Source organism: Phoenix dactylifera, unplaced genomic scaffold (assembly GCF_009389715.1).
Source record: "Phoenix dactylifera cultivar Barhee BC4 unplaced genomic scaffold, palm_55x_up_171113_PBpolish2nd_filt_p 001309F, whole genome shotgun sequence".
In the NCBI taxonomy this organism is placed as follows: Eukaryota; Viridiplantae; Streptophyta; class Magnoliopsida; order Arecales; family Arecaceae; genus Phoenix; species Phoenix dactylifera.
In genome coordinates, this window is record NW_024068641.1 from 32,799 (window position 1) to 46,134 (window position 13,336).

A 13,336-nucleotide genomic window follows, 5' to 3' on the forward strand; every position below is an offset into this window, starting at 1 on the left:
TTTCCTTTCCTCTTCTTCTTTTTTTTTTTCTCTCTGTTGTCGTCTGAGAACCCTCCCCCTCTCCTCTCTGTTTCACTCCCGTGAGCTAGCTCAAACCCTCCAATTAAATCACATCAAAGCACTATTCACCTTTGTTTAATATTATTAAATTCCCATTTTGCCCCTAACACTTCAACATATCTACCGTTATGCCATTAACTTTTGATTCCTTTCTAATTTTACCCTTACCACTTCAACGCATCTACAACTATGCCATTATCTTTTCATTCCTTCCAATTTTACCCCTCATATCAATTTTAAATGACTATTCTATCCTTTTTTTATATATAAAAAAAAATATTTTGGGGTTATTACACTATGATAAGGAATTCTATGCGGTAGTACAAACTTTGCGACATTGGCGACACTATTTGCTACCGCAAGAATTTGTCATGTATTCAGACCATGAGGCGTTAAAGTATCTCAATTTCCAAAAGAAACGGAACCTTCGACACGGCCGATGGATCGAGTTTCTGCAAGCCTATACTTTTGTACTGAAACATAAAGCTGGAGTTGAGAACAGGGCTGCTGATGCGCTCAGTCGACGGATCTTCCTCCTATTCGTGATGAGCACTGAAGTAATTGATTTTGAAAGAATCAGGGAGCAATATATCACCTGTTCCGATTTTAGTGATGTATACCTGACCCTGCGAGATGGAGTAGAGAGAGAACAAGATGATTTCTTTTTACACGATGATTATCTCTTTCGCTCCGACCGATTGTGTATTCCTCGAACCTCATTGAGAGATTTTCTAGTATGGGAAATACACGCTGGAGGACTGTCTGGGCATTTCGGAAGAGACAAAACCATTGAAATGGTAGAAAGACGTTTCTTCTGGCCGAGTCTCAAGAGAGACGTGGCCAAAATTGTCGGTCAGTGTCGCACATGTCAACTAGCCAAACAACGTAAACAGAATACTGGTCTTTACACTCCGCTACCTGTTCCTGATTGTCCGTGGCAAGATGTTAGCATGGATTTTGTATTAGGGCTTCCACGTACCTCGACCAAATACGCTTCCATTTTTGTAGTGGTGGACCGATTCTCCAAAATGGCTCATTTTCTTCCATGTTCTAAGACTTCCGACGCTTCTAGGATTGCGAAACTCTATTTTGACGAAGTCGTTAGACTCCATGGCCTCCCAAAATCTATTGTGTCCGATAGGAATGTTAAATTTATGTGCTATTTTTGGAAAACTCTTTGGCACATGATGGGTACCAAATTAAAATTTTTCTCTGCCTATCATCCCCAAACTGATGGCCAGACAGAAGTTGTCAACCGAAGTCTAGGGAATCTTTTAAGATGTCTGGTAGGTGAGCATGCTAGGACTTGGGATCTCGTGTTACCAACCGCCGAGTTTGCATATAATAGTTCGGTCAATAGGACCTTAGGCATGAGTTCTTTTGAGGTGGTGCACGGATATAAACCTAGGCAACCCATAGACTTGATTTCCATATCTCATCAACATAGAGTCTCTGAGTCTGCACATTCATTTGCTTCACACCTGCATTCATTGCATCAGGAGATCAGCAAACATATTCACTCTAATAACTTAAAATATAAATCCCTTGCTGATTTGCACAGATGTTATAAAGAATTGAATATAGGCGATTATGTCATGGTAAGAATTAGACCTGAATGACTCCCTTCGGGAACGTTCAAAAAGTTGCAATCTCGTAGTGCGGGACCGTTCAAAGTTTTAAAGAAAATCAGTTTGAATGCTTATGTTGTAGATCTTTCTGAAGACTATGGGATTAGTGCGACATTTAATATTGAAGATTTAGTCCTATACAAGAAGTCCACATTCATTCCTTCTGATCCTTTTTGTTGATACACCCGTTGTTGTTGATCAACCTGACCCAGCACCTGCTATTGAGCCTCCACCTCCAAAGTTTCATGCACGCAGAGAACACATAGAACATATATTAGATGAGCAGGTTATTTCTACCAGGAGAGGAAGCTACCAACGTTACCTTGTTCGGTGGAAAGGTCGACCCGAATCAGATGTGACGTGGATTTCGCGAGTCGAGTTACAGTGCCTTGACCCTGATTTTCTGGAGCAGTACGATAGCCGACCAGATCTGCACTCGACGGGGTCGAGTTTTTTCCATCCGGGAGGAGTTGATGGGGACATCAGCTAGGCCACCATTTTATTTGCATGTTTATTTTATTATTTTATTTCTGGGTTTATTTACATTTTAGGGTTCATTTGTGTATTTTGGGTTTATTGGAAATTATTTTGTGTAAGGGGGTTTTATTTTAATTATTCTTATTTGGGCCCTATTTATAGGGGACTTTTATGTTGATTAGGGTTAATGAAGAATTAAGCATTTTCTTTCCCACGTTTTCCACTTCTTTCTTTCCCCTTCTCGTTCTTCCTCTCCTCTTCTCTTCCTTTTCTCTGCCATTTCCCTCCCTTCCTCTCCTCTTGTTCTTCCTCCCTATTCTCTGTTCACTATTTTAGAGACCAACTTATCAGCGCTGCAGCCATTCCACCTCCTGGTTCGTCATCAATGATCTTCTAGCTGAGCTTAATTTAGGTCATTCTCATGTGATTACCATATGTGCATATCTTGTCCAAAAAGACAAGCCTATAACTCATCTATATAAACTGTCAAGATAAATTTATAACATAGCGGCCAAACTTAATGCACTGGTGTTATTATTTAATTATTGCTAGATTCAGCAGCAAAGCAACTAAACTACTCTTTTTTTATTTTTTTTTTGACAAAAGAACTATTAGATTGAAATTGGCTTTTTTCACTTGACTCTTGCTTGTTGGAAACGTAAGGCAATCTATTAGATTTTCATGACAACTAGACTTTACTAATTCAACTTGCTGTGGACTATTTAATTACGCTCTCTTTTTCCAACATTACTTGTACTTCATTTGTTTGTTCTTGCTTGTTGTTTGGTTAACTTTCCATCGGCAAATCTTCTCATGAACCCTAAATTTGTAAATGACTTAAATCCTCCCATGTCCAGGCCATCAATCACGAGAGAGAAGGGTTCCGTTGGAGGGTAAAACGAGCATTGCACAAACTGATTCTTTGACCAGGTGTAACGATATGACTAGTAAAGATTGAAAAGAGAGGAAGGGGGAAGAAAAAAAAAAGAAATGCAAGATCTGGTCTCCACAATAGTTGCCTGAAACACTTCCTAGCTCTTTGTATATTTTCAAGTGAATATATATCTACATTGGCAGGCTGGTTTCTGTTGCATGCTTCTGCCCCCATGGATACTGAGATAAGGCCATGTTCCCCCCTCTCCTTCTTTCTTCTCTTCTTTCTCTTCTCTTCTCTCAACATCCAACACTGTGGAGCAACTGATAGCATCTCTTTGGGCCAGTCCCTCTCCGGAAACCAGACCATAGTGTCCAAAGAAGGCAAGTTTGAGCTGGGGTTCTTCACACCAGGTAACTCCCGTAACTACTACATAGGTATCTGGTACAAAACAATTCCTGTCCAAACTGTAGTCTGGGTGGCGAACAGAGCAACACCCATCTCCAACACCTCCTCTGCCGAGTTAAAAATCTCAGAAGATGGCAAACTAGTCCTCCTCAACATTTCCAAAATCCCAGTTTGGTCATCCAATTCAACTCCATCAACCTCGAATTCCACGGTTGCTGTGCTTCTGGACACCGGAAATCTCGTTATAAGAAATGGGTCAAACACTACAATTTGGCAGAGTTTTGATCACCCAACTGACACATGGATGCCAGGAGGATGGCTTGGAGTTAACAAGATCACAGAGGAGTATCAGAGCATGACTTCATGGGAGAATCGTGAGAATCCTGCCCCCGGGCCTTTCGCTCATAGTATGGACCCCGATGGATCCAATCAGTTCGTATTGCTGTGGAATGGTTCTGAAATTTATTGGAGCGGTGGGCTGTGGAATGGCCAGTACTTCACTGCAGTCCCTAGTACCAGAGAAAGCACTCCCTTCAACTTCACCTTCGTCGACAACAAGCAGCGGAAGTATGCCATGTATACCATCCGGGACAGTTCTTTCATCACTCGGTGTGTGATTGAATCATCGGGGCTATTAAAGCAATTGTATTGGCTGAACGGCGCCCAGGAGTGGCAGGCAATCTTTACTCAACCTTCGGCTCAATGTGATGTCTACTCTCTATGTGGAGCTTTCGGTATCTGCGACCAGAAAAGCTCAAATATTTGCAGGTGCTCCTATGGTTTTGAACCAGCTTCAATGGAAGAATGGGAGTTCAATGTTTGGAAGTCAGGGTGCGTGAGGAAAACCAGTTTGCGATGCAGCAATAAAAGCTCGACCGGTGGAGAAGGGGATAGATTCGTTGAGATGACCAATATGAGATTGCCTGCCAATCCGCAGAACTTGACTGTCGGGAGTGCTAGAGATTGCGAACAGGCTTGCTTGAACAGCTGCTCATGCAACGCGTATGCTTATGTGAGTGGATGCTCAATTTGGAATGGGGACATTCGGAACCTTCAACAACTCTATGATGGTGATAGTGCAGCTGGTACTCTGCATCTCCGGCTCTCTGCCTCTGATTTCCCAGCTTCAAGTAGCTCACATAAGTTGGTAATAGATCTAACTGTTAGTGTCATCGGTGGAATTCTTGGGATCTCGGGTGTTCTCGTCGGACTAATTTGGGCGTTTCAAAGAAGGAAACGAATTCGGATGGAAAAACAAGTTGAGGGTTCTTTGATTCAGTTTACTTATGGCGATTTGCAGCGTGTGACCAAGAACTTCTCTGAGAAGTTGGGCAGCGGTGGCTTTGGCTCCGTTTTTAAGGGGACATTAATTGACTCAACCGAAGTAGCTGTAAAGAAGCTTGAAGGCTTCGGACAAGGGGAGAAGCAATTCCGAACCGAAGTGAGCACATTGGCTGTTATTCAGCATGTCAATCTGGTTCACCTTCGCGGTTTCTGCACTGAGGGCAGCAAAAGGCTTCTAGTTTATGAGTACATGTCTGGAGGTTCCCTGGACTCTCACATCTTTCAAAACAAATCCACGGTTCTGGACTGGAAGACGAGGTATCAAATTATTCTTGGGATTGCGAGAGGATTAGGCTACCTCCATGAGAAGTGCAGGGAGTGCATCATACACTGTGACATAAAGCCAGACAACATACTCCTCGACAAGGACTTCTGCGCCAAAGTTGCAGACTTTGGCATGGCGAAGCTCATCGGTCGCGACTTCAGCAGGGTGCTGACAACCATAAGGGGAACCATTGGCTATCTCGCACCCGAGTGGATTTCAGGCCTGCCAATCACCTCCAAGGTTGACGTCTACAGCTTCGGGATGATGCTTTTTGAGCTGGTATCAGGCAAGCGAAACACAGCGCACTCTGCGGATGGGAGCAAAATCTTTTATCCGTCCTGGGCGGCAACAAAGGTCGTTGAAGGCGATATATTTAGCTTATTAGACCATGGATTCAAAGGTGCTGCCGACCTTGAAGAGTTAACCAGAGTCTGCAGAGTTGCTTGCTGGTGCGTTCAAGACTCTGAAGCTGACAGGCCAACAATGGGACAGGTGGTCCAGATCCTAGAGGGAGTCCTGGAGGTGAGCATGCCGCCACTTCCTAGGGTTCTACAGCTCCTTATTGAAGATCAGAGCCAAATTAATTCGTGATGATTTGTCATCCACTGAATACAAAGATCCACTTGATCAATCTCAGGATTTCTATCCATAATTGTCAAGCTAAAAGGGCCACATGAATCTCTGCGGAGCATGCCAATAATATGTAACGGGTTAAAGTATAGCTTATAGTTGTTATGATCCTTAAAATGGATGTTTGTATGAGGGTGTAATGTTCTATAGTGGCTGTAGTATCTATGTAGTGGCATAAAGTTCATGGATATCTCTTGTTATAAAGATAGGTTAGATATGTTATAAAGTTTCCAACTCATCACTTTCCATGCATGAGTGATATATATAGATATGTTAGAGACACGAGTAAGCTGGCAACCACCAGATGTACCTCTTATTGAAGACAATGTTCAAGACCTTCTTATCTATTTATTTTCAAGGCATTTATTTCAGAATTTCTCAGTTTTACTGAATCACGTCAACAATCAAACCACATACGCACGTGTTTATGAAGTTCTCTTGATTACGTATAATGTTAATTATCGAGGTGGGATAAAAAACAAGATGGTAAGATACGTTGAAAGGATATGGATGTTAATTAGAGGTCGAGGTGGCTTTTTCCTCCCTCCCAGTTCTTTCATAGGCGAAAAAAGGACGTAAGAAAATGAAAATGAGAATTAAAAAATATATAACTTCTTTAATCGCATACAATCTATTTCTATTTTGAGCTTACCCATATAATAAACAAAGGAGTGTTAAATGAATTGAAGACAGCCGGTGGCGGGCATTCTTTTGTAGGCTCTACAATATATGGCATTCATCTGATCCATGCGTTTTTTCTCAGCTAAATAGGCTTGTATTATTAGCTCTTCGCTAATAAAATAAAGGAATCAGAGGTCGACAAATGATTATTTCAGTTCTAAAGAAAACAAAGTTGATTGACCCAGCCAAAGCTGGCTTGAGCCTTAGGCGACTGGGGCGGTCGCCTAAGGCCCCCAGCCGGAGGAAGGCCCCGTTTTTTTTCTACCTTAATGCTGCACAACTTTCACATTTGAAAGCTAGGATAGGAGGACACCGCTACACGTTCCGGTGGCAGCAAGCTACGGGCTATAGGTGGGCGGGTGGAATTGACAACAACAGCCATTTCCTCCCCCCTTCTCTGTTAGAGCTTTTTTTTTTCTTTGCTGAACCTTCTCTGCCATTTCTCCAGCTCTCCTCGGCAGCTCGGCTCCTCCGGCCTCCGGGCTCCCTCCATCTCTCTCGATCTCGTCAGCACCAGTGGTCCACGTCCACCATCCTCCGGCAGCCCGGCTCCGGCTACAAGAAGGCAAGAACCCAGGTTTTATCCATCTCTCTCGATTTCGTCAACCTCCCCCTTTTTTCTTTTTTGATCTCTAATCTTGTTCTGATTTTTTTTTTTTTTTTGTGAGGAGGGATTTGCATGTCTGGAGGAGGGCGATGCACCGCTTGAGGGAGGGGGGTTTTGGGGCGGGTGAGCGTGGGGGTGAGGTGGTGAGGGAGGAGGTGTTGGGGACCGTGGCTGGAGAGGGATGGAGGGAGCCAGGGAGGAATTGGGTAAGGATGGAGGCTGAGGGGTTTAGTATGGTGGCGCCGTGGTGGGGGGTTTGGGCTGCATCTGGCCATCGAAGTAGAGGGGTGGAGCAGATTTGAGATGCATTAAGCTCAGAATATAGTATCTACTTCTCTTGATTCCAAAAGTTACAGGCTAATAACCGAAATCAAGCAAACCTATTAGAGTGTCAAAAAAGGTTGACTCATAATGGTCCTCAAACACAGTGGGCTAAGTTAGGTGGGGCAGATTTGTTCCTTTTTTTTTGTGATTGATTAACTTTTCTTCTTTTTTTCTGTATCAAATTGTGTGGTTTAATGAGCTCAACCTCCCCTTTTTGTTTGTCATTGATTAGCTTTTCCTCTTTTTTTCTGTATTATATTGTGTGGTTTAATCTTGGAATTGGTGTATGCTAGGTCCACAGCTACTAACTCTAAGCCGGTACCTGGGAGCATCCAAGTTCTAACGGGATTACGGAAAGCATCCAATTTTATCTTCGCTACCCAACTTCGGCGGTTCGGCTTTTTCTCGCCGTCGAGTTCAGCACTACTTGTCGGGATCTGATTTCATTTTTCTTGACACAATCAAATTTTATTTTTTTCAACTTTTTTATATTGTGATTTTTTTTGGTGATTTTTTTAATTGCTTTGTTTGATAATATTATTTTTAGATTAAAATGTCGAATAGAAAATATGAATGTGGATATGAAAAACTAAAAAAGAAAAGAAAAATTGATAAATTCATTGAATCTCGAAAGGAGTTCTAGATAGTATTATAATGAATCTTGAGTATAAAAGCTAGACAAATTAATTTTAAATAAAATTTTAAAGTATTTTATATTTATTAAAAATTTTTCATCATTTAAAAAAAAAGTCCTCCTCTAGTGAGTTCGCCTTTGGCCCCCAAATATATTGGGCTGCCCTTGGACCCCGCTATATAGTATAGACAAGTGTCGGCGGCCATGTATATAGCCCAAGGAACCCATCTATCAATGTCACATACGGGCAAGTCAATTTCACTGGCCTTTAGTTAAAAGAAAAATGAAAAAGAAAGGAAAACATTAATCATGAAAACAAAATGCTACATTCAAAATATATAATAAGTTTAGGAATTGTATAGGCTGCTACCGATCCTAGAACCCTATGCAAACTATCTCCGTAGACCTCCAAAGATAATGGGCAAGGGTTAGAGAGCTTGGCTCTGGCCGAGCCCTCCGATGTTTAAGTTTGAAAAAGTTATTTTTTTCTTCCTGCTAACTTCCCATCCAATAAGCCCCTTTAACTTAAACATTAGAGGGATAATTTTCCATAACTTAAGCACCGAAGGATCCGGTCGAAGCCAATCCAATGAGTTCTTTAATCTTTACCTATTATCTTACAGATCCATAGAGGTGGTCCGCATCGGCATCCCCCCGAGACTAGCAGCAATAATATGGATTCCAAAAGTCGCATTTTTGGTCGAACAGGACACTGCTTATAGTACAAGTTCGTCTAAAGAAGAAGAAGAAACATTAGTGATATTTTAGGCTTTTTAGTTGTCCTATACATGATAGTATCCTCAAGATGGAATTCTTGTTCTCTGCAAATTATTCTAGCTTGTCGTCATCATATAAATGGAAATCTATGGGGGAGATAGAAAGAAGACAAGCAACTTAGGCCCCATTTGGGAGAGCTTTTGAAGGGCCAAAAAGCACTTTCTGGTCCTCCAAAAGCACTTTTAGATGAAATAGGGGTGTTTGGTAAAAATTTCGCAAAGCTTTTTAACTTTTCTAAAATGCTAAAATAAGATTTTGGAAGAAGCTCCATTTTGGAGCTTTCCGGAAAAACACTTTTAGACTTGGTCGGAAAGCTATTTTTTTGACCAAAATATCCGTGATAAAATATAACAATTTCACAAAATGTCCCTTTAATAATTGTTTAACCAATTTTATCACCTAGTTAGAAAATTTGTTATATTATAAAAAATTAATTGACGCTAATAATTATAATATTCTATATCTTTATTATTGTGTTATACTATAAATATAATATTATATTACATTATATCATAATATATTGATATGTTATGTTAAATAATTTAATATTATATTAAATTAAATTATTATGCTATAGTATGCAACATTATATTACTATATTATAATAATATTATATTACATTACAGTAATATTATACTATATTATATATTTATGTATTAATACATATTATATTTTATGATGCTCTATTGTATAATACCATGCAATATCTTTTATGGTCATTTTGTCATACCAAAAGTACTTTCTCAGTGTATTTACCAAACACATGTTAAAGTGGCACAACACTTAAAAATTTAGTTACCAAATGGCAAATAGCTTTTTATAAAAGCTCTACTTCTAAAAGCTCTACTTGCAAAAACTCTACTGCCAACAACTCTCTCAAACGAGGCCTTAGTTGCTAACAGACAAAAAGAAGAAAGTGTGTCGTATTTACAATAGGTGTTTTTGCCTTGCAGAATACAAACAAATGATATTTTTTTTAAACTCTTTTCCATTTAGGTATATTATATTCATCATACTATTTGATCGTATGACAGATTCCATTGTCTAAAAATTACTATTATTCCATCAAACTTTATCAGTTACACCCTGTTTACATCAAACTTATGAATTAGGGGTCAATGAACCATTAAACATTTATTATTACCTGTAAATAATTATTTCCAAATATAATTCACTTACAATTAACAAGATTTTGCCAATTTTATCTGAAAATTTAATTGAAGGGCCAATAAATAATTAAATCTATAGTTATTTTTCCAGTAACACAAATGTCATATGAAAACTGCAGACTTCCATGCATTCGGTCATATGGATCTTGTTGTTTAGGAGCTGATGAATAGTTCTAATTTTCTTAAGGGATCTCCGAATAGCTTAACTTGGGTCTGTCCAGGATTCCTGTAAAAAATTTAGAACTGCTCAACGAGCTTTGTAAATTGTAATATAAGAAATTTTTAATAATTAAAAATATTTTCAAATTATGAAATAATTTTCAGCTCAACTCCAATTGATCCTGGATCTATTTGGTGACCGCCAAACCGTTTTATTGTTTACTTCATTAAGATTCTGACAGGCATGAGACCAGCATGGCCTTCACAAGTCGTGATGAATCCAAAATCCAAGACTAAGATCGCTTTCTCTGGTAACGACACTCTTAATGCATGAAGCAACACAACCACAAATTGGCTCCACAAGTTGCTTGACTATCTCACTATCCATCATCGTCTTCATGACATATGCTGCTTCTTCTTTTCTTTTTTTTTGTGAAACCTATGCTTCTTTCTTCGAGTGGTCCTGAACGTCTGAATGATTCATCGGACCAGGCCAAGGTAAGCATGGTTGCCACAAGTAGCTAAGGAGTGAAAGAGCCAGCATCGGACCAAGACTTGCAGTGCCTCAGAGACAATGGATTCAATTCCAGCACTGACATTTCCAGGAGCTCTCAAATCAGAGTGCAGCAAGGACTGACATAAGCATATACAAAACTAACTTATCCTACAGTGGAAAGACAACCGAGACATTAGGTGATTATGATTTATGAAAAGAGAATGAAGTAAAAAAGAAACAATTTATTATTTATGTATTATATATTGAGGGAAAGAGGTAGCGCACCTTTAGCTTTCCTTGGGATTGAAAGTTTGTTCAAGATCATCTACTTGGTATGGGATTCAATCAATATTTAAGCACAGCAACAACTAGATTAATTTCCCTAAAAATATCAACAACATTTACATCAAGGTTTTTAATAAAAAAATTGTACAAGTCCTACCACCAAAACAACATATTTCAAGGAGCTATATATATTTCATTACCCACCAAGCTGAATAATTCTTAACAATCTTGAAATAAATTATGCTTTATAAATAATGATGAATTCTAACTTCCCTACATTATCTACGGCTATTTTATCATATTGGTTGCCTACGCTTCTACATAATTATCAGAATCCATCATTATGCTCAAAATCAAAGAAGAAATTACAATTTGAATTTCTTACAGTACCTCTTTTTCGAAAAAATTTCTTATGCGACCGCAGTTCTGGATTCCGTGGGAAGCACTATCTACATAAACATCTTAAATATAGGGACTGTTTAGTAAACTTGACCGCCAATATTTAAACTAGTTTCCAGCAATTGAATTGCCGAGATTAGTTCAAATATAACTTGAGGAAAATTATGTTGCGTAAGCACATGCAAATATATTATATATGTGAACAATAGCGACTCTAAGTAAATTTAGACAGCATTTGAACTAGTCCTGGCACTGGGTGTGCCGAGACTGGTTCGCATGTAACTTGAGGTTTATGGAATGTGAGAACTTGGGGAAAAAAGATATTTGTGGAAAAAGGCTCATTCCAGAGAGGAACAGCAGGCATCCAAATCTGGAAACCCTGCTGGTTGGCAAAACTGGAGGTGGGCTTGGAGTAGCGATGGGGACGGCGAAGGGGGATTTCCCGCTACCTCCGGATCTTGGAGGATTTCGGCCCTGGTGCCGGTGTCGTTCTTCTGTTGGGCGGCGGTGGCGGATCGAAGGTGGAGGCAGGGGAGGCTTCGGTTCGGACCGGAACCTGCTGCTGCAGCGGCGCCGGATTTGGGGAATGAACGGCTGCCATCTGGTGATGAACCGGAGCCGGTGCCGCAGTGGAGATCTTGGCTGAGTCGGATCGGGCATCGAGAAAGGCCGTGTGGAGGGTAGCGTTGTGGTACCAGATGCGGATAGGGCTGTTAACGAGCCGAGCCCGAGCCTGGGAGAGCTCGGCTCGGCTCGTTTCACAGAAGCTCGGGCTCGGGTTCGGGCTCGGGCTCGGTAACGAGCTCTATATTGGGCTCGAGCTCGGGCTTGCTTGGCAAAGCAAAGGCTCGGGCTTGAGCTCGTAAAGCTCATTTCAATTACGAGCTCCAGAACGAGCCCGAGCTCGGGCTCGGGCTCGATAACAAGCTATTTTTCTCTATATGGTCAGATTTTTATGAATTATGATGCTGAAATAAGATTTTTTAGTGGAAGACTAGAGCTTGTTTGGGCTCGAGCCTCATATTGGGCTCGGGCTCGGGCTCGTTAGTCTCCGAGCTTTTACCGAGCTGAGCCCGAGCCGAGCCCGAGCAGCTCGGCTCATTAACAGCCCTAGATGCGGAAGTGGATGGACATGGCCTTGGAGGAGGGGATGATGGAGTACCTGCTGTGCTCCTGAACGGTCTCGAAGGCGAGGCGGCTGACAAGGAGGCGGATGACGTTGTTCTGGGCGAAGAGGTCCGGATGAGCGGGGTGGTTGGTGGCGAGCTCGGCGACGGCCCAGGCGGCGGCCGCCTGGGTGCTCATCAGCCCCCCCTTCTTGAGGAGCTTGGTGAGGGCGGAGCAGACGTCGGCGTGAAGCAGGCTGTGGACGCCCTCCGGGTCGCGGCCGAGAAGGCCGAGGGTGCGGGCAGCGTTCTCCTGACCGTCGGCCTGGCCCTCCTTAACGAGGCGGAGAAGGTGCCCCACGCTGTCCTCCTTGATGATGAGCTTGGTGGTAGTGGAGGTTGTCGCGGGCCAGGGAGGCGAGGTCGGCGGCGGAGCAGGGGTAGCAGCGTGGGATCTAAAGACAGGTTGCGGCGGATGGTGCGGGCCATGGTCGATGCGGCTCGGGCAATCCGGCAGTTCCGGCCAGCCGGGTCATGGGACTCGGGTTCACGGGTCGCATGACATGTAGAGATGGGCATCGGGCCGTGCCGGGCCCGGCCCGGCCCGGCCCAGGCCCACCGGGCCACAGACTAAACGGGCCGTGCCTGGCCCGGCCTGTTACTAAACGGGCCGTGCCAGGCACGGCCCGCTTAGCCTAAAAGCTAAGCCCGGCCCGACCCTAGGCCCATGGGGTGGCGGGCCGTGCCCTGGCACGAGACAGGCTGTGCCCGTATGGCAAAAAAAAATAGCCTCTCGTGCCTGGCACGGCCCGTCTGGCTACCAAAAAAATAGCCGTTACGGGTCGTGCCTAGCACGGCCCGTCTGGCCAAAAAAAAAACGTTGCCATAATGGCTATTTTTGATTTTTACCCAAAATACCCCTCCCAACAATCATAAAACGGCTAATTTGAGGGGTATTTTGGGGAAAAAATATTTGAAGTCCTATAAATATCCATTTTCTTTCTCATTCTCAC

General features: G+C 42.2%; 2 protein-coding genes and 1 long non-coding RNA gene across 3 annotated transcripts; 2 read left to right on the top strand and 1 right to left on the bottom strand.

Annotated features, from left to right (window-relative positions):
• The first annotated feature begins 3,030 nt into the window (after window positions 1–3,030).
• On the top strand, window positions 3,031–4,661 carry LOC103700234 (G-type lectin S-receptor-like serine/threonine-protein kinase At2g19130). The gene is made up of 2 exons (XM_039121990.1): window positions 3,031–4,577; window positions 4,615–4,661. The coding sequence occupies exons 1-2, from the start codon at window positions 3,272–3,274 to the stop codon at window positions 4,659–4,661; spliced, it is 1,353 nt and encodes a 450-aa protein (XP_038977918.1). The 5' UTR covers window positions 3,031–3,271.
• Window positions 4,550–6,095, top strand: LOC103710749 (G-type lectin S-receptor-like serine/threonine-protein kinase At2g19130). The gene has a single exon (XM_039121985.1). It carries the CDS (start codon window positions 4,694–4,696, stop codon window positions 5,645–5,647), a length of 954 nt encoding a protein of 317 aa, XP_038977913.1. The 5' UTR covers window positions 4,550–4,693; the 3' UTR covers window positions 5,648–6,095.
• A 4,138-nt stretch (window positions 6,096–10,233) lies between these two features.
• On the bottom strand, window positions 10,234–11,861 carry LOC113461547. The gene is made up of 2 exons (XR_003383817.2): window positions 10,819–11,861; window positions 10,234–10,701 (listed from the first exon to the last, which is right to left on the bottom strand). It is a non-coding gene; the product is annotated as an uncharacterized LOC113461547 (long non-coding RNA).
• Between the last annotated feature and the right edge of the window lie 1,475 nt (window positions 11,862–13,336).